Source organism: Trichosurus vulpecula, chromosome 9 (assembly GCF_011100635.1).
Source record: "Trichosurus vulpecula isolate mTriVul1 chromosome 9, mTriVul1.pri, whole genome shotgun sequence".
NCBI classification, from domain to species: Eukaryota; Metazoa; Chordata; class Mammalia; order Diprotodontia; family Phalangeridae; genus Trichosurus; species Trichosurus vulpecula.
In genome coordinates this window covers 83,211,820-83,236,809 of record NC_050581.1, presented here as the reverse complement: position 1 = coordinate 83,236,809, position 24,990 = coordinate 83,211,820, and the positions used below count along the sequence as shown (strand labels likewise).

The 24,990-nt window shown below is 33.7% G+C and overlaps 1 protein-coding gene across 2 annotated transcripts in view; it reads left to right on the top strand.

Annotated features, from left to right (window-relative positions):
* The window catches only part of RFX3 (regulatory factor X3), a 177,275-nt gene that overhangs the window by 82,770 nt on the left and 69,515 nt on the right, over positions 1-24,990 (top strand). Inside the window, exons 4-6 of one of the 2 annotated variants that reach the window (XM_036739384.1) lie at positions 3,901-3,975; positions 16,101-16,282; positions 21,276-21,395. In XM_036739384.1, coding sequence (XP_036595279.1) covers positions 3,901-3,975; positions 16,101-16,282; positions 21,276-21,395 — 377 coding nt within the window. The remainder of the gene's footprint in view (positions 1-3,900; positions 3,976-16,100; positions 16,283-21,275; positions 21,396-24,990) is intronic. The other variant, XM_036739383.1, reaches the window with a different exon arrangement.

Here is a 24,990-nt window from a genome sequence, read left to right as displayed (position 1 = left end):
AACACATGAGTAGAAGTAGAAAAGGCAGAGGGTAGGGGAACCAGGATTGAGATTTGAGAAAGGATTCTGAGTATTTGCAGGACAAAGAATTCAAGGATACAGAGATCAGCAGAAAGTTGAACTGGTTAATTATTGCATCAGAATTTCAAAGGAAGCAAAATAAAGCCTGAGCAGGGTTGATGAAATAAGAAAGAGGGAGAGATGAAAAGAGATAAAGAGATGAAGAGGGGAAGTGGAGAATGACTGGAAGTTTTGATGAGCATGGACAATAAGTTTAGGAAGGATGAGACATCAAGAGAAATAAAAGAACAGGAAGTTATGGTCAGATGGAAGAATTTCAGAGTTTTTCATAATAAAAATGGAGCACTTGGGAGAGATGATGAGATCAAGAGCATGACTCTTCTTGTGTTTGACTGAGGTGGAATGAAGGTAGAGATCACATGGGAGTTGAGGAGGTTGATGAGGTGTGTTTGAGGGGACTTCAACATGCATATTGGGCAGGAGTTGAGGTAGAGAGGAAGAAGAGTGTGAACTAGGTATTGAATGCAAAAAGGAAGGGGAATGACCTGAGCCAAAGTAGATTAGTGTTCCTAGAATCTGGATGGGGTGATAAGTCCAGATGGAGGAAAACATGCATTGGTGGCAGTGAGAGGATTTAGAACTGGCAGGGAAGAGCAAGGAGTAGGTCTTCTCCTCCTGGGACAAGAGAGAAGAAGCATTCTATATGGGAAAGGGTGGGCAGGGCTATAGTCTCTTCTAAGAGGAGCCAGTTTTCTATGATTGCATGGAGCAGGAAGGAGTTTGAGAAAAGAGATCTAGTAAGACAGGCTGTTTCTCAGCAATAGAAGGGTGCTCCATAGGACACAATGGGAGGGGAAGGTACCGTAATATTAGGGATGTGGAAAAGAGGCAAAAGGCTAAAATTAATGGGAGTGAGAGAGCAGGTTGGGTAGTAGGAAAAGGGAATCTTCTAAGCAGTCTTCTACTCGGCACACAGATGACTAGACCCTTAATTTATGGAACTATAGATTTACTCACCTCCCCTAACCAGCAAGACAGAGACTCTGATCAGATGCTGTTTGCTTGCATTATCAACTTCCCAGGTAGGAGGGGAAGGATGCCAAATCTCATACATTGCTACTAGAATTGCTGATTGGCAAGATCTGTTTAGAGAGCATGCTGACAACACGCTGAAAAAGTTACCCAAAAAGTCATTGTGCTTGACCCAGCAGTATCACCATCAGTGGAAATATCCCACGAAGAGTATTATCCAAAAGAAAAGAAGTTTCTATCCAAAATATTTAGAGGAGTGGCATTATTTATTAGTGAGAAAAACTGGAAGCAACTAGGCACAAATGGGAAATAACAACAAATTATGATCTCTCACTATAATGGAAGTGTATAATGAGAGTAGCGTGAGGTATATGAAAAAATCTGGGAAGACCTGTAGGTAGAATAGTGTAAATTGAAGAAAACAGAACCAGATCAGAGGATACATTCAGTGTGATTGTGAAGGAGGAAAAAGTATACAAATAGACATGGGAAGAATGGACAAAAAACGCTCAAGTAGACATGAGTAGTAACAGATAAATTGCAATGAACACTTCATGTGTTGAGATTCATGTAAATAGTTGTAAAGCATGCTTACTTTTTAATGTTTAAAATGGTTGATAAATTATTTTTAAGAATAAGTTTTTGAGAAATAGGGATAAAATTACTGTATTTCAAAAATATGGTTTAGTTTTCCATTTTGGATAATGTACCATGGATAAACCCACTGGTCATCTTTTATTTATATTTGTAAAAGTAGAGCCTAGAGGGGCAGCTAGGTGGCACAGTGAATAGAGAACCAGTCCTGGAGTCAGGAGGACCTGAGTTCAAATGTGGCCTCGGACACTTGACACTTACTACCTGTGTGACCCTAGGCAAGTCACAACCCCGATTGCCTCACGAAAAATAAATTTGTTTTTAAAATAAGTAGAGCCTAGAATGAAAGCAAGGGAGCCAGGGAGCATCCTTTATGGAACAACAGAAATGCTTACTGAAGCACAACATAGAAATCATAGCTAGATTTGAAATCAAGAGACATAGTGTCGAATGCTAACTTCAGGATTTACTAGTTAGGTAACTATATGCAAATAACTATCCTCTCTCAGCCTCAGTTTACTCAGCTATAAAATAAAGCCTGTGCTATGCTACCTACCATAATTGCATAGTTGTAAGGAAAGCCTGGCAGAGCAGGTTTCCCCTAACTTGAGGTCTTTAAACCAAAATCTTTTCTGGCATTGATTTATTACAGAGAAAACAAAGTTATCTGCATCAATGTGTAATAGAAGTAGGCAATCTCCTTTTTTTATGTGTTAATATTGTATCAAGGTTCCTTAAAGAATTGGCCCAGTTGACCAGTTTACAGATGGATAAGATAGTCAGGAGAGGGAATACAAATGCAACCAGGGCCCCCTGCAGTGCTTACCCTGGAAATTAAAAAGAGAAAACAAAACCTCGATATTATGCTATTGTCTGCCATTCCACATATTTTCACAAGAAATTCATGAGAGTTCCAAAATATGCTCTATTTATTCAAAATTGTTAAAAGTATTATCATAATGATAGCATACATTTTGTAGCATTTTATAGTTTCTGGTACATATTCAAATGAATCATCCAATTTAATCTCATTTATACAAATTACCATTAAAGTATTTGTCATACCTGTTCATCATGGAGAATTTGGGGGTAGACCTGTGATTTCATCAGTAACGTAGGACTTGTGAGGTGTGGGAACTCCTCCAAACCTGCTTCTCAGCAATCCTTCTATAATTATATAGTCTTTCAGCATAGTGTATGACACTGAAAGATTAAGTAATGCCAGTAGTCACATGTGCATCAGAGACAGAACTTTAACCTATCTATGTCTTCCTGATTCCAACCTTAAATTTCATCAGATTATTACAAAGATGAAATGGTTTTTCCTTTCAATTACATGGCCAAAATTTTGGTTATTTCACTTGACATTCTGTAACTGGTTATCTTAAAGTAGGAGGTAGAAGTCATTTAAGAATTTCATTAAGTAAAAGATAGTATGAATTTAGCAAGACAAAAAGTCATATTTATTCTCACCTATTACGTGACAAATTGATTTCTTGCTAATGTGACAATGAGTTCAAATGGTAAGACAGTTTCTGTGATCACCCTGTCTCTGTTGGCTCTATATTGTTTTTCTTTTTTATCTCTTTTCTACTGTCACTTCTGATGTGTCTGTATCACCATCACCCCATGACAGGATGAGATTCATATGTTCTGTAGGATAAGACGTAATACAGTTATAGCATATTAGTACATGCTAATGATATTTTGGAAGCACCCATGTAAAGCTCAGTTTGCATGCAAGGCAAAAACAAAAGGGGGTGGGTGGAGTATCTCTTTGAACATTTGCAAAGATTTCTTTGCACATTAGCATTAAAATACTATAATACATTAAATGCAAGATCTGCAATAACATTTTCCTTTCATGGCAGAAGAGAACAAATATTGAATACTCTCTTGGTGGGAGGATACAGAAAAGGAGAGTAGTTTCTGTTCCACATCTGTGTCTTTGAATTGTGAAAGTCAAGAATGTTTTTTAATAACCTTGGAAAAATATGCTGGGGTTCTCAGGACCATGTTCTGACTGTAATTAGAAAATGTTCACAGTAGTTCCCTTTTGTGAGGGGCTTATCATCCACTAGGAGTGGGGTAGGGGTGGAGGGAGGAGGAAAAATACTTTTTTAAAGTGAAATCTATTCATTAGCCAACTTTGAAGCAAAAAATTGAACTTGAACAAACCTATCAAAATTTCTCTGGTCAGCCTTTTATTACTATCTTGTCTTGAGCCCTTTTTTTAATGACATCTATTATCAGATTGAAATGGCGATTGAGACGCTGCAAAAGTCTGACGGTCTGTCTACTCACAGAAGCTCTCTTCTCAACAGCCATGTAAGTTGCCTCTTCTTCATGTAAACTAATCTCTTTGCTTGTTCTGCATGTTTAGCTTGCCTCTAAATGCTTGTTTTATTTATTTTGCTTCTTAACCTTCCTTTCTCAGCCACTTACAATCTTTACATCATTCTTTGCTTAGCAAAGTATCTCAAAACTAGAGACCTTGGGGTCTCTTAATTAGGCTTTGATAAAACTTTTTGGATAAAAACTTAACACATTTTAAATTTAGCAACTTTACACTTATTTGTAAAACTAGCTAGCAGGGAATTTGAAAATCTTTTGTTTGATTTTGATTTACCATGGAGAAAACATATAAAACTGCATCTATTTGTGGTGTAAGTAGACAATCTACTTTTCACTTGCATATGTAAGTAATGATTCAATTTTTTAAAGCAACTTAATGGTAGAGCCAACAAAATATTTTTAGATGGCATAGAGATGCAAATAAGGTGCTGTCAGATATGTGTACATTTGTGCAGCCTTGAAGGTCTAGAGCCTGTAAAGAATTTAAACTAGCCCCTCCCTCCCCCAAAAAAGAGGAAAGAGAGAAGGAAGGAAGATATGAGAGAAGAAAGGAAGTAAAGAGAGTGTGAGAATGCCATATTTTGAATTGAAGCTGAGAAAACAGAATGAGAACTATATTTTTTTAGATCATTAGTGTTCATTGTTGTCAGCTACTACATAACTGTGACCCTGGTAAGTGTGGAAGGGACTGAGGCAAATTTTATAAATTAGTAAACTAATAATTTTATATGAAATTTTATGAACTTATACTCAGGTTTTTTTGTAATCTTTCATATACAGTGCTTTAAAATGTGTTTAGAAGGTGTTTAGAAGTAGTTTAAATAGATTTCTTAACATGTTTAAATATATTTCTTAACATGGATAGAAAAGTTTATTTTAAATGGACATTCTGTTAAATTTATAGCAATAAATTTTTAGTAAAGCAAGTTCTCCCCTTCGATTATATAATACAAATATTCTATATTCAAGAGTAAAGTTATTTAGAATATTTAGATGATTCCCCTTTTCTTCCTTTCCCCAATCTTCAACTAAAAAACCCTATATTGTAATATAGAAGTGAGGAAAGGAGAAAGGAAAGGAAAGGGGAAAGAAAAGGAGAAAGGAAAGGAAAGGGGAAAGAGGAAAGAAAAGCAGAAAGGAAAGGAAAGGAAAAAGGAAAGAAAAGGAAAGACTAGATTAAAATTTTATGTGGATTTAGTCATTTGAATATTTCAGTTTAGTATAGTTTCATTTTATGAAAGTTATAACTTTGCTTTATATACAGAGGTTTTAACAGGTGTATGGGAATATCCATTAAGGTGAAATTGAGATTCATTCTATGAAATGAAGATAAAAGAAAAGATAATCATGGAAATTTTTAGTTCATATTCCAAAACTATAGTATTTTTTTCATTTGTTCTGATGTACTTCAGTTTAGATGAGAAAGTTTTAAGTTGTCTTAAGGTGAATGGGGCAAAGGTTCATAATAAACAGGTTAGGAGGCGTGGATAATGACTATAATTTTGAAGAAATACTTAGTTTGGTGAAAGAGTGTCATAAACATGGAGGGGAAATGATAGTATACATTCCGTGGCTCCTCTTTTTTTGATGTCATCCTAAGATGTTGGTAGTATATGTATACTGTCCCTTTGTGGGAATTTAAGTGAAAAATGTCCTTCTATATACCACAGTTGTTGTTCTTGTATTTTTGTTGAAATCTGTACCTGTATGTTGTTATGTAAAAGGCAATTTGCAAGATACTATTAGCAGAGAGGAAGATAAGCATAAACTATTTGTGTTTTGACTCTGTGACATAAAATTTGTGGGGTTTTCATTGTCCTTGTGAAAAAAAAATATATAGGAACACAAGAATCAATCAAAATTCTCTGTTAACTTTTAACTCTGCAAATGTTCAGGCTCTTTGTCCCCCAATAAAATTCCATTCAGATTTTATTTTTACTTGGTTAATTTGTATATGTGATATTGCATATGTTTAAATTTGAATTCTATTTTATTACCTTTTTCATTTGGAGTTTTAATAAACAATGATGTAGGTATGAGAGCATATTTGTGTGTTTTTAACTGTTGGTTTGTTTAAATTTTGCAAATATGTTGTTTTTGAAATTTTCTCTTGTAGAATGCATGAAGAAATAATTAATGTTAATGAAGGTGTGAATGAAGCAGCATAAACAGGAGACAAATGTTTCTCACTCTGTGTCTTCAGATTGTTTATTACCTAGTATGGAAAAAATCATTCATGCTATTTTTCAGTGCTGGAGGCTTTCTTAGCGTATGGAAACAATGATTATACAAACTTGCAAATACACTGATAATTTTTTCTCTCCTAAGTCATACCCATGATATCCTCAAATTCCATAAGTTTACTTGTAACCATACATAAAGAAGAGTTCTTTGGAAACATAGCTGATTTGCCCACAGGATTTAGTGTAACAGCATCGATAGATACTGTTCATGAATTATATATATAACCATGCTCATGGACAAGTGCCCTGCTAGAAGCACCTCTGTTAAATTAGCGATCTTCAAAATGTTCCCAACCTTGTAAAAATAAAACCTCTTCTTTTTCTCTTATGCTCCTTGGAGATTAATGATACTCCTAATTTTAAATATGTTTAAGAAATTTGAATTGGTCCTTTGTATAAATTTTAAGTGACACCCAACTGCTAAAGGTATTATAGATTTGTAAACTTAATTGGTTTTCAATTGAGTGGAAAAATTCCAGTGAAAAGATTTTGAAAACCATTAACTTTTTGAAGTTCAGTAAATTAACTTACTGTTACTCTTTATTATATGTAGAAAGATACATAGCATAAATTTAGGTTTACTGAATTCATAAAGTAGGTGATGAATTCAGTTTTTTTTTGACTAGAGATTTTGACTTAGGGAAGCTGTTCTGTCTAGCAAGGTATTAGTTCTCCCAGTTGATTAATTTCCATAGAAAGGCATCCTCTCTGTCACCTCATCTGTGGCTTCAGGGACCGAAGGCTAGTCATAGGATAAAGCCGGAAGGAATCTTGGAAATCATGTGTTCCAATTCCCTCATTTTCTATATGGGAAACTGAGGCCCAATAAAAAGAGCACTGGCTCTGGAGAGAGGAACTAGGCTTACATCCGACCTCTAGGGCTTACTACATGTGTGCCCTGGAACACAAGTTGTTTACTCTCCCTTTGTCTATATTTCCTTATCTGTAATAAAGTTAAAAGTAATCTTAGATATAAACTACCCATCTTCATGTCATAACAACCAAAGCTTGTGAAAGTAAAATTCCACCGAGTGAAATTCATTTAATAGTTTTCCAGTTTTTCTCTAGAAATTTTCCAATCAGCTAAAAACTAATTAAATTCACAAAGGTTTTTATGATACCTTTAGCACTTAGAGATCAACTAGAACTTGTGCGAAGGACCAGATATCTTAAAAGAAACTCAGAGAAAAGGACTTGAATTCTGAGTTTGATAACATTCTTAGTTTATAAATCATTGTTTTACATCCATTGTAGCCCCTTTATTGTGTGACCTTAATTATTTGTGTAGCTGCTTCCTCACCTGGTACATGTCCCACCCTTCCCCACATCTTCTCATCTTGGGTAGCCATTCCTCTGGTTATTCTAATATTTGATGGATATCAGTCCAGCACTCAGGTTGTCCAACTCTTCTCATTTATACTTGAGACATCATGACCAACCAGCCCCTCCTTTTGAAGATTAAACTTAATTTCACAGAAACCCATGAAATTAAACTTTCTAATTGAAACTATTGCCACATTTTGATTCATCTCTATGTGTTTATCTCTTTATTAAAACAGAGAGTGGTAGATTTGATTTTGAAATTTTTTTATTTAATATGCTTCTGACTATATTTTTGTAGCCTTTGAATCAAACTCTAAGGAATGTCACAACAGTTATGAATCAGCCCTTTGTCATCTGAATACCAATAACCTTCATCATAGTTTTCCACCCTGAATTATAGAAGCAACCAATTATAAGTGAGCTACCTTAAAGTCATTTTTCAGAAAAATTATAATTTTTATAATATGTTGTGATTATGTGAAGATGTTATACTTCATTTTTTGTATTTGAAGGTTATTTTTTAAAAAAACACAACTTTAAATTAGCACCATAATAAAGTAGTTGAATACTCAAATTAAAAAAAAACAAGCAAAATATACCCCATATATGTTAATGGAAAGAATAATTATTCAAATACAGACATTCCCCAATTTAAGAACAGAATGTGTTCCAAAATTTTGTGAATTAGTTGTTTGGATATAGAACACATTTCGCCATCTAACCAATGCTATAAACAGTGGTTTAGGTTCCTAAGGGTAGTTCTATATTGTAGATGATCATTTAATATTTAGTATAGCTAAACTATGGAATTAGAGCCAAATTAACAATACCCTTTATAACAGTTTCACTGTTGTCACTAGAATAGACTATGTTATAACAGCAATGAATCACTCTTGACTATAACTCCAGCAACAAGAAAGGATTCCTGCTCTCTATTCCATGCCACTGTAGTAATGAGAATAATTACATCAATGAGTCTTAATCTTGGATTCCAACAACTGAAAGTGGGAATACACAAGTTAGGGTAGCTCTATCAGAGAGTCCCTTCAGTGGAGGCAAGCACCAATAAGACAGTGTTATGATCCCTTCAGCAGTCAGCTAAACCCTATGGGCCTTTTTTCAGAATAATGTTTTTAAATGCATAAGGTATGTAGGATTGAAATAGAAACGAAAAGTTAGTGACAATAAGCATGTAATTTTTTCCCATCCAAGTTGACAGACACCTTGAAATCTATCTGTAGATCTATTGGAGGTCTTTGGACCTTTGCTCTGATTAGCAAATGGACGGGACAGCATCATTTGAAAATGCATTGTTTGTGATTGAAGGACCATCTGTGTTTTCACATGAGGAAATGTACTTTGGAAGACTGTTTAGAAAGAAAGAGCTAAATGAAAAGTTCTTAATCTTTTTATGTTGTGGACCCCTTAGCAGTCTGGTGAAGTCTCTTGATCCTTTCTCAGAATGTTTATAAGTACATAAAATAAAATAAATAGTATTACAAAATAAACCAATCCTATTGAAATATAGTTATAAAAAACTTAAGTTTGCAGACCCCAGGTTAAAAACCTCTGACCTTGATAATGGGGTCTAAATAAAATAACAACCCACCTTCTTTATCACACTAGAATTTTACTAGCTTCCTGATCACTTTTTTAACCTCTATTTCTTTTAAGTACTATGAGAGTGGGATAGGCAGTTAACCATCTTTATCCCCACTTTGACATGTGCATCGAAATGAGGTCCTCGAGTATTGTTATTTCATAATGCTATGATGAAATGGCAGTGTAAAATGGAACCATGTATAGAACGTGGCTAACTCATCCTATGCAAGATATACATAGTAGCTGGTTGAGCTTAGTAGTAATGTTAAATAATGTTAATCTTTGATACTATTAAGAAATATTAAATTTTGTTTCTCTGTGTACTCTTTAGTCTAATATGTAAGAAATAGAGTTGGGGGAGTTGGTGGGGAGGGGAAGGACATCTATTTTAATATAGGATGCAAATCATGCAACCAAACCTGTTTTGTGTTCTTTCATAAGAATAATATATCTCTTTTATAGTCAAATTCATTCAAGAATAGTGCTGAAAAGGGTCACTTCCTTCTATTCTATGTGACTGAAAGGATTAATATATGGTCATATAGACCCTTCTCCACTTACTACATATATAGTTTTCTAAATAGATAAGTTTTTTGTTTTCAAGACGTAAGTCCATTACAAGTATAATTTATGATTAAGAGATCACCACTGCTATTTTCTAAATCCATTTAATTCATAGCTACTTTTCTCATAGTTCCTGGGATACTGTCTTATTGCTTGGCATTAAAAAGTCCTGACCTTCAAATGGTTTCATTATTTTAATGCATTTTTATTTCATTCCTAATTTAGTTTCTCATTTTTTTTACTACAAAGATCATGTGGCTAAGTATTTTGCAATCTGCCTAAATAGCATTTTATCTAAACTAAAGGCAGCTTTACTGTTTTATATTTTTATTTATATTTATTCTTAGTTGTAAATAATTCAGCTTTGTTAATAGTGGGGTTTTTGCCAATGTATGGACAATGTAGATTGTTAAATGCATACTTGAAAATGAGTTAAATTTTTCATAATTTGTAGTAATTATTTTTGAATTATAGATATCTTAAATGTAGATATCTTAAAATTTCATTTAAATCATAAAAAGCCTTAGGGGCATTTATTTTCTTTCCTATTTGTAATTCAGCAAATTATCATCTCATGCGTTTTGCCACTGAAATATATCCAGCCTAAAGCAAAAATCTTTGTTTTATGTTCTTCTTTGACTTTGCTATGCCAACGTTGTAAATATAAGTTATGACTGAAATAAGGTCTGTCAAAATGCATATCATTAGTAAACTGCACTGAAAATGAATCCTAATAGGTTATAATCCATCTGGAAAAAAAAGTCCCAAATGTTACACTTAGAAGTTAATTGGGAAATGCAATTTTTTTATTTGTCAATCAGTATTTCCCTTTGGGAAAAATAGAAAAATTTCACCTTCCTTAATCTATCCTGATTAACACAGATTAAATGCAAAGGTTGCAAGATGTAATTATCTTGGTTTCCACCCTTACGTATGCTTATGTCTGTTCATTAGCAGAATAATCAGGTTTTTATAAGCCAAGCTAAAGGTTAAAGGTTTCCTATGGTATATTTTATGGGCTTTTAAATCATACTTATAAACAACTAATTTAAAAGACATTTATAAAATTCCATAACCAGAGAAGATTAGTTTTTTTTAAAGGGGAAAAAGTCCAAAGAACTAAAACATAGTTTCCAACAAAATTAATAAAAAAGGAAGACAGGGTGATAGATTTGGATTTGGAGTGAGAGAACTTAGATTCAAATCCCTACTCTGCTGCTTACTGTGTGTGTGACCTTGGACACTCTCTTTGTAGCTGTTTCCTCATATGTACAATGAGGAATTGGATTCCAAGGTCTTGTCCAGCTCTACTCTGTGATCCTCCATCCTCCACCCAAAATAACCATCTTATGGCTATATTCCATTTCAAGTAAAATTTAATGTAAGAATAATATATCCAAAAGTCTAAAGTATACCTCTAGGTCTCTGAAATTGCTTTTATTAGCACAACAGACTCTAATTCCTTGATTAATGATTTGAAACAATCCTTTGACTGTCCATTTTACTCTCAAAATAAAAAGTTTTACAAATTATATTTTGGAGGCCACAGACCCAATTTGCAATTTTGTGATGTTTGTGGATCCCGATTGTACCTTTTTAAAAAAAAATAGGCATCTCCAAGAAGCAGATTACTATCTACTGCTAAATCTTGAATTATTACTTCGTAGTTCCCAAATGTCTGACAACTGTCCTCTTCATCTCAACTATCTTACCCCTTCCCTTTCTAGTAATTTTTTGGGATTGTCAGTTGTGAAGGCAGGAAAGCCAACAGCAAGGTCTCCTCCCCAGCTTTTGGCAGGAATTATGCCACCTGATCTTACTCTACCCTCTTCTTCTCTGAGTGAGCATATATGACTTAAAAGAAATGAAAAGTAGCTCTTCCACATAAAAAAAGGTTAAAGGGCCCCTCTGTTAATGGAAAAAACAAAGATATATTCAACGAAATAACAGCTAGTGAATGTAGGTGGCGCAGGGGTCATCCTCATGACTGCAACCAGATTCCAGTTAGAACCTGATTACCAAGATTTTGTCATTTATTATGTAATGAAGGAAGAAAATGGAATTGGAAACTATAGAAATATTCTTTGAAGGACATGCAGATTTACTCTTAGGTGGCAGCTACTTACCAAGAGACCAGAGAGATATAGATATATAGATACATATAGTCTCCAGATATATACATATATACACATAATATATGCATACAACATACCTATGGTCTCTGGATAAAATATACATGTATATACATTTATATTTATATGTATGTTCATATATATGTATTTTATGCATATTGTGCATGCATATCAGAAAATAATCAAGTTGCAATGATCAGTAGGGTTTTTTTTTTTGGCCATCTGAACAGTCATTTCTGTTCTGTCACACAGCTGATCTAATCTGTTTGTGGAAATCATTATTACTATGACTGAAAAAAACTAATTGACCATTAAATATCCAACTTGGTGGCAATTCTTTGGTGGCCATGGCTAATGTGAATTGGAAATGAGGCTTTCATGTGGATAATTTTAGCTTCCAATACCCAATTATTATGTGAATCTTTCCAGCAAAAGCTTGTTTTTGTTATGAATTATTTGGATAGCATTCTCTGTTTTGTTTATGTGGACATAGCCTTCAACTCTAAAATATTTTAAAGGTGAGCATGAGGTAACAAGCATTAGTTATCTGTTTTCATGGAATAAAATTTCTGTTACTATCCTAACAATATCTTTTGCAGCATTACTGGTGAATCAAATATTTCATAAAATTTGCTTGTTATAATTCTCATAAAAGTCATTGTTCTTTTGATTTCCTCAGATGACTCATTTAAAAATTAAAAGGAAATCTTCATGAGAAATTAGTACAAATAAAATTTTCAGGAGTATATCTTCATGTTGACTAATTAAATCTGGCCAGGAGACAAATTTATTGAAAAAAATGCCTTTTTGTTTTGGATTAAGCAGATTATTTTAGTTTGGCTATCTTCAGTAGTAAAAGTATTTTGTATCACGTTCATTTTAATATCCTACAAAATATTCATGCAATTTTGAATGTAAAGCCAGTTGTATCAATTAAATTTTTCCCAGTCACTTTTAAAATTTATCTCTTCAACTTTAGACTTCCCATATGTAACCTTAGAATTTTTTCCTTAGCCATTCATAGTAATTTGCTGAGGATTCTTCACAGTTTTTACCCCTTTCTGTTGAGATTCTATCACTTAGGGCTAGTCTTAAAATATTTATTAATTTGTATGGAAAATAGGTCTTATAATCCTCTGAAACAAATTTCCCTTTTCCTTTGCTGATTTTGACTAGGACTTTAACTTTTTAAAAAGTTTCATGCTTTTGCTTTGTCAAATATTTTTTTCTCTTTTGCTTCATTTATGTTCTATTATGAATCATTATGCAGATAGCAAATATACCTTCTATATTTATTTGAAGAATACTAATAAAAGGCAAGCAACTCAAGTGTGCTTATATATGAAGCCCAATTGAAAAGAGACTAAAAATTTTGGTCAATATAGTTTTCAGAGCCCTATGGGAATAGTCCAGTTTAACTGTATAGATGACCTGACATAAATTGGACCAAAATAAAACTTAAGGCAAGTCTGATTTAGGTGCTGTTGTGTAAGTAGAATCTTTGATTTCAGAAACATAAACCAGGAAATAGATGCTAGTTTGAACTTCAGATAACTAGAATTACTGCTTATCTACCACATTCTTGTTGCTGCCATCTAAAATATGGATGAATATCATTGTTTATGTTCATTATAGGAAAATCAATCAGATAGCATTTAGGAAAGCATGAAAATGCCTTGGGAAAAATGATTATGAGTGTCACCAGTGAGGCATTTTTATGAGTAATTTGAGCTATTAGTAACACCTGTAATAATGACAATAAAATTCAAAATACACAAATTTTCTTTTTTCTCGTATGTATTTGTAAGGGCCTAAATATTCATGAAAAGATGTATAAATATTTCTGAGTCTATCAAAGAGATTTGACATATGTCATCAGTTACTTATTTTCACCTGTTAAGTAATTATAAGAAAGAACAATTTCTTTTTGGACCTAATAAATAACCCAGCTTTTTTGTTTGCTGAGGAGGTTTCATGGTGGATAGGACTCTGGATTTGGAATCAGAGCTGGATTCAAATCCCAACTCCACCAATTGCTATTACTATCTGAGTAATTGTCAAGTCACTTAAGGCCTCAGTTTCTGCATTTGTAAAATGAAGGGGTTGGACTAGATGACATACAATGTCCCTCTTAGCTTTAAATCTGTGATCCTATGGTCCTAAGGTGAGTTTTTGTCAGTGCAATGTGGTGGAATGAATGTGTGACCAGAAGCCATTAGAAGAGTTTTTACATTCAGACTTTGCCACTTTCATGTAATATGCTAGCTACTGAAATGTGTTTATATATAGTCTACTGCATAGCACTTTCCCACATTGTAAAGAACACTGAACTTGTCATTAGCCGAGACATGGGTTCTAGTCCTTGTCTTGCTCCTTACTAGCTATGTGAGCCTTAGTTTCCTTATTTATAAAATAGGAGTAGTAGCTCCTGCCCTTCCGCACAGGAGTTTTAAAATGATCATATGAGATTTCTCATATGAGCTTAAACTATGAGCCCCTATGCAAAATTTAGTTGTCACCATTACCTAATAATCAACCTTACCTATGCTTCTCCTGAATTGTCTTTATTATGTTTACTTTGTGCAAAAACTAAGCCTGGTTATATATGCATTTTTTGCATATAATGCATGTGTTTTATTATACATGTAGATGTGCATTAGCCTAGTAAAATGCCATTCAGTCAGCACAATCGTCTACTAATAAAATTTATTGTAGGCAGGAAAGCTGGAAAAAAAACATACTGAATGTTTTCTTCTTAAAAGTCTGAAAGTGGCACCCTATTAAGTTTCAAATTTAAATTCACATTCTAAATCTAATCACAGATCCCTGAAAATGTCAATATGGAAGGGGAAGTGCTTAGAAAGTTAGTTGAAATTGTGACAACTGTAACAACTTCTCCTTGGCTTCCCTATTTAGCATTCAACGTAGAAGAAGCCTCGCAAATTCTCATATTTCCACATGGAAAAGTGTAGATTAACCTTACACATGCATTTAAATTATTGAATTCTGGAGCAGTACACCAAGATCATCCAGTAGCTTCATTCCCAGTATGTTGCGGTAGAGAAAGCAAGGAAGTAGAAATCAGCAGACCTCGGTCTTGATTAGGGTTCTAGTATTACTTCTTTTGGTGACCTTGGGCAAGTCACTCTCCTATGTTTCAGTTTCTCCATCTGTAAAACAGGGGTGATAATAAATGGTCCTGCCTATTTTACAACTATAATCCTTGTTAGGACTTCAGAAACTAGAATTGTGTGCATCACAATTTTTTTTTATTTCTTCCTGCATATTCTTGCAGAAGAAAAGATAATCTCAGGGCTATCAATAAGACTTAAATTGGTGTTGAGTATAGCCATGTCAGTAAATCATTATCCTTCTATGGCAGTGGAAAAATGCTGCTTAGATATAGGAGATTTCAGGATAGTTCTAATAAATCATTCCTTCCTTTTTAAAAGTCAAAGAATTGAACCTACAGTAACTATCGTTAACTACTCCAACTTTCCCTATCACAAATAGATACGTAAATAGATGGGGAAATGAATAAATAAATAAATGCCAATTGTATTATATTCTTTAACCTGAGTTACTGAGCTTCTTCCATCCTGGAAAGAAATGACTAAGTTTCTTCCCTTTCTACCTTCTCAGAATTTTTTTTCTTAGCAGACAAGGCTATTATTATGTTATCTCATGGTAATTTGAAACAAGTAAATTAGGAACCCTGCAGAATTAATATAACCTTAATATAAGGGCTCATACAAGACAGCTTACTGTTGGTGTGTTGTAACAAACCAACAATAAAGATGTGTTATGTGCCATGCCGTCAGTCTGGATAACATAGTTTTTCTGTTCCATGGTGGTATAAATTATATTTATGACTAGTTAATATGAATAACTAAAATTCCCCGAATTTGTTTGTCTCAAAAACAACAATCAATATAGTGAAAATCAGTGTGTCACTACATGCTTTTGAATATTTGGAGAGATAAGCATTGTTGGAGGTCACAGGTATTATGACTTCTGCTATTTAACAGACATTTCCAAGCATTTTCAACCCCATAGTATATTAAGCTTCTAAATTCACTTAAAAAGAGCTACTTATCATATCATAAGGCTTTCAGGAGAGCTTCTAAATACCTTTTTGTGTGTGTGAAGTGACACTCTAATGCTTTTAGTGGCTTGTAGATATTTTGGTAAATTATGCTGTTTCTTTTTGTTTACTCTGTCTTACTTATAATAGCTCCAGTGGCTGTTGGACAATTATGAAACAGCAGAAGGTGTGAGCCTCCCTAGAAGTACCCTTTACAACCATTACCTACGACATTGTCAGGAACACAAACTGGACCCAGTCAATGCTGCCTCCTTTGGAAAACTCATAAGGTCAATTTTCATGGGGCTACGAACCAGGAGATTGGGAACTAGGTCAGTACTGAAAAATAAGATTATGGATTTTAAAAATTATTGCAGTGAAAATATGTGAAAGTGTGTCTGTATGTGGAGAGAATACAAGGACACAGATCAGGCAAGGCCAGAGAGGCATCCATTTGAGACTCCCAAATCCAAAAGAGAAGTGTTTGTCCCAAACGTTATCCATGTGGAAAACTACTGGACCAGGAAGGTGGAAGTGTCTCCTCCACTAAAGAAAGTCGTACTTCAGAATTCACCAGCTGGTTTCTGTATGACACAGCAATGAAATGGGTGAGAGGAGTTGATTACCAAGCCAGAGAGAGAGAGTGGCACAAAATTTACATGTGATATCTTTAACATCATATCATGGGCCTTTCTAAAATGCTACTGCTGATGCTCAACAAAATGGATATATTAAATAGAAGAAGTCTATCTTTTGCCTCCTACAAAATTGTATCAAAACAGCCATATAAAAAAGGTTGTCATGTCCATGCCCACTCTCCTGCAAGAAATACAGAGTGCTGATTTAATTTGATTCAATTTTTAGACAGAGGGCAAATCAATAACAAATCTTTTTTGAGGACATGCAAAAATGTATTATTTGTTTGCAAGGTTGCAGGAATTGATTGGCTTTTAAAAGCCTGTTACTCTACCATGTTCTTTTTTCCCTTTTTATTGGGAAATGGGAAAATAAACTTTCCATTGCTTGGAACCTTTTAATAATTTTAGTATGAAATTTTTGGGACAGTTATTCCCAATTTCTTACTTCATTGGAAATATATATATATATATATATATATATATATTTGGTGTTTTGAGCAAACATGATATGATAAAATGAATGAGGCAAAAAATGTATAGAGGAAATCAGTCCAGATTAGGAGTTAGGAAATGTGAGTTGGAGTCCCAGGCTTGCCATGACCCATGTATAACCTCAAGCAAGTCACTTCCCCTCTCCTGGCATTTATTTCCTTTACTAATAAAATAAGAGAGTTGGACTAGATAATATGTACAGACCATTCCAACTCTAAAATTCTATCTTTTTAAAGCCCGTGTACATGGTTCAACCAGTTTTATTTCTCTCAATTCTAGTTTTTTCAATATAATTGTTATAAGTTTTATAGTTTCAAGTAACTGAGACATTGCAGTAGCAATGCAGGGGCAATTAGATGTTTCCACTGTTCATAGGATCATAGATTTGGTGCTGGAAGGGACCTCAGGGGTCATCTAGACTAGTCCTCTCATTTTACAGATGAGGGATTAAGTGACTTACACAAAGTCACAGAGGAGGCGGAGTCGGGATTGGACCTTGGTCCTCCAAATCTAAATCCATCTCCTGGCTCTTGCACCACATTGCATCCCTAAGGATTAAATCTGGATTGCTAAATTTTATTGATTAGGAATCTCATATAAGGAAGAAAAATAGAGCTACTTCATGAAGAAATTGTGTGTTCATTCATTTTAGCAAGTGCAGTTTAGTTTTAATTAGTTATGATTCATAGTGCCATAGTATTCTAGCAAACATTTTTCAGTGTGCTTAGTCAAATAACAACCTTGGTGACCTCATTATAAATTTATTATGAGAAGAATTAACCTTTTCAGATTCCTGTAAATGATGGACTTTGTGTGTATATGTATATATGTATATGTGGATTTTGTGTGTATATATATGTGTGTGTGTGTGTGTGTACACACATACACAAAATCCGCATGTATGTATGTAGATATATGCATATCTATATACATAACACATATATGAAAATTATCCCCTTCTGTTTAATTTTACCTGCATGGGCAGCATTTAGATAAGTACAGATTCAGTTCTTCAGCAACTATTATAGCTCTGAAACCAGATCAAAGCCAATATATATTCTAAAACAATTAATCCTAAGCAAAACCAGAATACCAAAATGGTTGAAGATCTAAGCATCAGCCAGTGTGATATTTAATTCAACTTGTTTCTTGGCTGCTAATTGAATTTTAGTGAGGAATCCATGGAACAGAAGATTTAGCAAATTTTAAGCCACTGACTTTGCATATTATTAATTTCATCAAACTGAAGGCGTTAACATTCACAGCCTTGATTGTTTTCTGTTTCATCCCTTGTCCAGAACAAAAAAAATGGTTGCAAATATATTTTTAGAGTATAAGAAAACACCTAAGCAAGCATAAGTTGCAGGAATCCCATTGCTATATAGGTCTATATACTTTGGCAAACATTGGCTTTGCACAACTCATGCTTGCTTAGGTGTTTTCTTGTATTCTGTCTCTGGAAGAAATTTCCAAAGATGCTTCACTTTTAAAGTTGCAAATTTACTCCAGAAAGTATCTCGAAAAGAGAGAAAACTTGGGTTTGGGAGGTAGAATCCATTGGCTAGAGTAAATTTCTACTTAACTTTTGTGACTTTTACTTTTTAAGAGGTCCCTGCTATCATTTTTACATTCAAAATGCACCAAGAGTTTGCCCTATACCTTTTTAAAAGTTAATATTTAAAATGAGGTATGAGAAAGAAAGTCTAGGCAAAGAATAAGAACTTATTCACAAATGAAAATGTTAAGCCCCGTGCTGAATTATAATGATAGCTGGGCTAATATAGCAAAAAGGAAAGTAATCAGGCTCAGATACTGCTGCGTGTGTCTTCTGCAAAAAAAGACTTAATCTCCCCCCAACAGGGACTTGAACCAAGATTCAGTCTGACCAACACTTTACTATGAGCCAAGATGGTAATTTTCTACCAAACAGCAGAAAGAGCCATAAAGCAATTTCCCCTCTAGGAAAACAAATAAATAAAACTATACCTAATAACTAGTAGAAACCAGAAAAAAGCAAATATATATTATAAACCTATTGATCTTAAGCAGAATCAAAACATTAAAATGTTTACAGAACATTTTTGCCAAATTTATATTTAGTTCACCCTGTCTCTTGGATCCTGCATGAATTTTTGTGAAGCCATCCATGGAGCACAGTGTGCCATCTTGTTAATACAATAGAGCCAAAAATAAACCAAGCAGAATGGGAAGAGGTCATATGAGAGATACACTAATCTATCCCCACTCCTGCCCCCTCACTGCTCTTTACTTTGAAGAAAAAGAGACTAATAATATAAAGTTTATAGAGCTGGCTTGTAACTGTTCCAAGGTTAAAAATACTAAAACTAATTCTAAATGGAAGTTGTCTTTAAAGAAGGCCTATCTTGATTGGCTTTAGGATTGCTTCCTAAATTGGGGGGTTGATTACTCAAAAGTATTCAGATATACTATATATCTTTACCTATTAATAAATCTGTTATAATAGTCTCATTTTAACAGTTTTACAAGGATGTAGTCATTATACTGTATAGTTACTTTTTAAACTTGGAGGTAGCATCTTTCCATTTTTTTTTAATCTAGCACAAATTCTCTTTGGATTTTTCTCTTTATGTGGAAGAGGAAAAAAATGGGAAGAGTTCTAATGCCTTACTATATTTAGACCTGTTAGAAACTACTATTTTCTCATTGCAAGAATTTACATGTTTAAAACTGTTATTTTTGCAAATATTCACAAATTCCATTCAGAGCAAAAATTTGTCGCCAAACACAGGCTTTCTCATGAAAATGAAGAAATTGTGAGATTATTTGTCCCATGTGGAAATTTGCCATTTTCACAGAGAAATTTCCCCATGTGTGTCTGTTGTGATACTTCTGATTCAGCCTGCAAAACAGATATAGATTCATTTAAAAACAGTGACTAACAAAATGTGTTTGAGAATCAACAGGGATGAAATAATTTTTTAACATCTACAAAGCCCTTTATATTAAAAAAAACTGAATTAACATAACAAAAATCTTGTAAGCTTGAAGTGAGTGTATTTATTCCACTGCCAACACTCCTTCTCATGAAGTAAATAAGAAGCGGAAATGTTAAGTACTTGTCCAAGGCGGTAGAACAAGAAGTGTAATTTTTACTCTAAGACCTGTAGGTAATTCTGCCCCACTAATATTTCCTTTTTAATGAAGAATCGCTTATCCTCCAACACATTGCTTTTTTACTAATGACCAATTTTCCATTGAAATAACTGAGCTACTTTTAGTTAATATCACAAGAATATTACCCAGCAAATTTTTAAGTGCTCACCTGTGCATAGCATAGTACTGGGTGCTGGGGCGGATACAAGGCTTGGGTAAAATTTTCCCTCAGTGAGCTTGCATTCTAGAATAAAATTTGTGTGTTGACTTTAACTTGAGAGAACATACACATTTTCTGAATGAACTGTTCAGAAAACATCAAGGCAGAATGTGATGCAAAAGTTTTTTTTTCAAAATCTTTAACTATTTGTCAGAATGGAATTTTAATTTCTAGACAGAGCTACTCTATTAACTTGAGTAAAATGTAAGATATATATATATATATATATATATGTATATAACATATGTTGTATACACATTTATTCATATATACAGGTACTTTGGTATATCTGTGAATTTATCTATATAGGTACTTCTACCACCAAGGAAGGTTATAGTCCCTAGGTATTTTTCTTTCATTCTACATGATTTTTGCTCAATGATCTGGAGATCTTTCTCTTGTTCCTTTAGTATCTCAGGATTACTAAAGTACCACATGGACAGACCTCTGGTTGTTGGTGCTCTTCCCTGCCAAAATTATTTCATATTTATTTTGTATGCATTTTGTATTTATTTATCTCTGTATATGTTATCAACCAACCCCCAGTCTCCAGTAGAATATAAGTTCCATGAAGATTGGAACTGTATTGTTTTTTTTCCTTTGTTTTTGTACAGTGCCTGATATGTGTACAAATAGTACAAGATAGTAGGTGCTTAGATGCTTTTTCATTTGAGTTGAGCTCTCTCCATATGACCAGCCATTTTGTGTGTGTGCAATTTATATGCTCCTCATTCTTGGAATTAATTTTGCAGTGGCTTAAATTAAGTAAATATTGAATAAGCCCAATTTTATGTTTACTGATATTTATATTTCTATTGTCTGTTATTTTTCTTGACAAAGAGGGAACTCCAAGTACCATTACTATGGGATTCGTGTCAAGCCAGACTCCCCTCTTAATCGACTACAAGAGGACATGCAATATATGGCTATGAGACAACAACCCATGCAACAGAAACAAAGGTAAAGTCTGGAGTTTTCATGGAAATGTGAAAATCATCATTAGCTTTTAAAAGTGTGTGTTTTTTTTCTTTTGGTAACAAAAAAAAAAAAAACCTACCGCTCTAAGAGAACACAATATGCTGTTTCCTCCTGAGAAATCACATAGTCTGTCCGCTATCCTGAAATGCATTCCCTCCTGATCATCTGTTAAATTTTTTCTCTTCCTTCAAAGCTTAACTCAGATGTCATCTTTTCCACGAACCTTCTCAGGTCTTGCTAGACAAAAGTAATTCCATCTCAAGTTTTCCTGTTGTAATTCGTGTCTCTCCTTTCTCCCACTATCTTACCACTATATGCTTATATTACATTTATATGTGCATATGTCAAATCCCCCCCAATAGATTATAAGCTATTTGAGGGCAGGAACAATGTTGTTTTTCATCTTTGTATCTCTTGTACTCACCACAGTGTCTTAAATATAGTAGGTGATGTATTAATGTCTATTGAATTCTTTTTAATTGATGGTGTGCTTTCAGTATTGACAATTATAACATACTAAAACTGATGTCTTAAGACATATTTTTTAGCCTTTAAAGAATGTTTTACGTTGTTTTTAATTATACACCAATAATGTCTATGTTGCCTTCCTTTGAGAAGCATAGGATAATCCCATTTTATTCAGACAGAGAAACTAAAGGACAATATGTAATCTGTCCCAAATCAAACATTATCTGTACTGGCTTGTTCCAAGCCATTCTTCCTTAGGCAGCATGGAAGCTTTTATAGAAACGCAATTATGAATCTTAGAGCTGAAAGCGACCTCAGGAGAGAATCAGGGAGAGCCCCTTACCTAATGGCAGGTAAGGTCTTATTATCTCCATTTTGTAGATAAAGCAACTAAGGCCTCACTAAGGTTAAGTGATTTATTTAGTATTATACAGCTAGCAAACAATGGAGAAAGAAAAAGAGCCCAGGCTTTCTGGGTCCTGATCCCACATTCCATGTGCCCCTTTTAGAGTTAGAATTCTTCTTGTGTGCTAGTATGTCCCACTGAGTCCTATGTTGTGACACTTTATTAAATCATCATTCTCCTCTGATGCATCAGGTATTAGCCACAACTAGAGAAAAGATTTAGCATACCTATTCTTAAACCCTGATAGTGGAGGATTTTATGGAAGGCATGTTGCTTTATAGAACACTACTCAAATAATTAAATAATAGTGCTGACAGTGGAATTATCGAAGCATTCCCCATTCACATTTCCTGTGACCTATTGAAAGATAAAAGAGTAGGAGATACATTTAGAGAGAACTAAAGCAGTTCCTAGGCAGATTATATCCTCACTACATAAGTTTTCTGTTTTGAGGAGTAATACAACAGTCAGAATTAGAGGAACGTGGCTTTTTGGGTGGAATGAATTGCATGAAAAGTGAATTCCAGGACTGCTATCACAGGGTGAAATCAGGGGTTTCCCTTTTGGGAGGGAAATAGCAGGACCTTCATGTTATTTTTATTAAAAAAAATCTGTCCTTCAAACAATGGTTTTAATTGAGTGTAGCCATACCTATAAGGCAAATAATATTAGATAAATGTTGTCAAACTCAAATATAAGCATAGATCACACATAAGGATCCCTGCAGGCTGTACATAGACTTAAAAACCCACATATTAACATTGTCTATATTCTATAGTATTTTTATTTATTTTGTTAAATATTTACCAATTACATTTTAACCTGCTTCTGGTGGCACTCTGGAATACAGACCACAGGCCTGTTTAGAAACCTGTTTGACACTTCTTTGCTTGAGTAAAACAAAATTTTAAAGACAACTTTATTGAAATATTTTTATTGACAACCCTTAAATTACTCCATATATCTCTTCCTTTCCCTCCTCCTAGAGAGCCATCTCTTAATAACTGTTTTAAAAGAAAAAAAACAATTCAGCAAACCTGGTCATTACATAGGGGAAAAAATTTTATAGTATATGCAATGTTCCACACTCATGACCCTTTCCACCCTTGCAAAGGAATTGGGATGGGGGGGAAAGTGTCTTCTCATATGTCTTCTTTGGGACCAACTTCATTTTTTATAATCTCATGACATGAATTTTGATTGTTTTGTGGTGGTTGGGTTTGTTTTAGGTTTTTTTTTTCTTTTGCCTATGTACGTTTTGTAGTCATTGTGTATATTCTTTCTCTGGTTCAGTTTACTTCATTTTGTATCAGTTCATATAATTCTTTCCATGCTGCTCTGTATTCATTATGTTTATCATTTCTTACAGCACAGTAATATTCCATTACATATCACAATTCATTTAGCCATTCTCTAGTCAATGGTCATCTGCTTTGTTTCCAGTTCTTTGCTACCAAAAAAAGTATTGCTATAAATACTTTGGTGTGTGTAGGGCTTATCTTTTTGTCAGTGGCCTCTTTGGGGAACATATCTACCAGTGGAATATCTGAGTCAAAGGGTGATTGTTAGTGATTTGATGCATTCTTTCATATGGCAGTTAAAATAGAACAATTTATATTGGTTTACAGTTGGTGATCTTTCTTAAGAGAGGTTCTGACATCATTATTTTAAAAATTAGTTTAAGGGTAGCAAGGCGAAGACAGAATTTGTAGTAGCTGTATAATAAAGATTTCTTTCCTTTTACAATGTTCTTTATTCAACTTAAGGCAGAATTCATATATAAATATATATATGTGTTGTATATTATATGTTATATGTGCCATAATAAATTATATATAAATTATATACATACATATATGTGTGTATATGTATGGTATAGCCCATGATTGTACTTATGGACAGATACATTGTCAGAAGCTAAAGATGAGAATGTAATTTAGAGGCAGAAGATAAAAAAGAAAGTGGATTGAGAAATTATTAAATCAAACAAATTTAAAATATTTTTAAATCACTAATTTCACAAAACAAAACCTGATTCTGCTGGCAACATTCTTAAAAGGGGTAAAAAAAAAGGCAAGCTGCCTTAGAAACCTAAGGAAAATAGTTTGTTAAAAAAAAACCTAAGTTAAGTGGTTTGGACCCAAGATTGGATGATTAAGTATCTTTATATAAGAGAACTAAGAACTATAAAGGTTGGAAGCTACTCAGCCTAGAAAAATCCCTATTATCTCAATGTAGTAGGAATGGTTATTAGAAATGGAACCACTAAATATGTTTTACATGATTTCATATGTGCAATGGTTTTATAGTATGTTTTGTTTTCTCGGTGGATTGGGGAGAGATGGAAGGAAGGAGAGAATTTAGAACTGAAAAATAAAATTAAAAAAAAAGAAATGGAACCACTATCGATGAATAGTTTAAGCATTTCTAAGGATGTTAACAGGTTCTGTGGAATTCAGGCTTTGTTGCGGAATTCCCTTCATAAGAAATGTCTCAAAATTCCAAGTTGTGGGTTTGGTTTTTTTTGGTTTGTTTGTTTTTTTAGTCAGAGAAACAAGAAAGTCTGCCCTTTTTTCATAGATTTTTTTTCTATGATAGCGATTTCCAATGACCAGTCAATCATTTTGTAATTGTACTTTGTTAATTGATTCAAGAGTTTTAGTGTTACCAAGTGTATAGACCCCTCATTGTGATTGGCAGAAG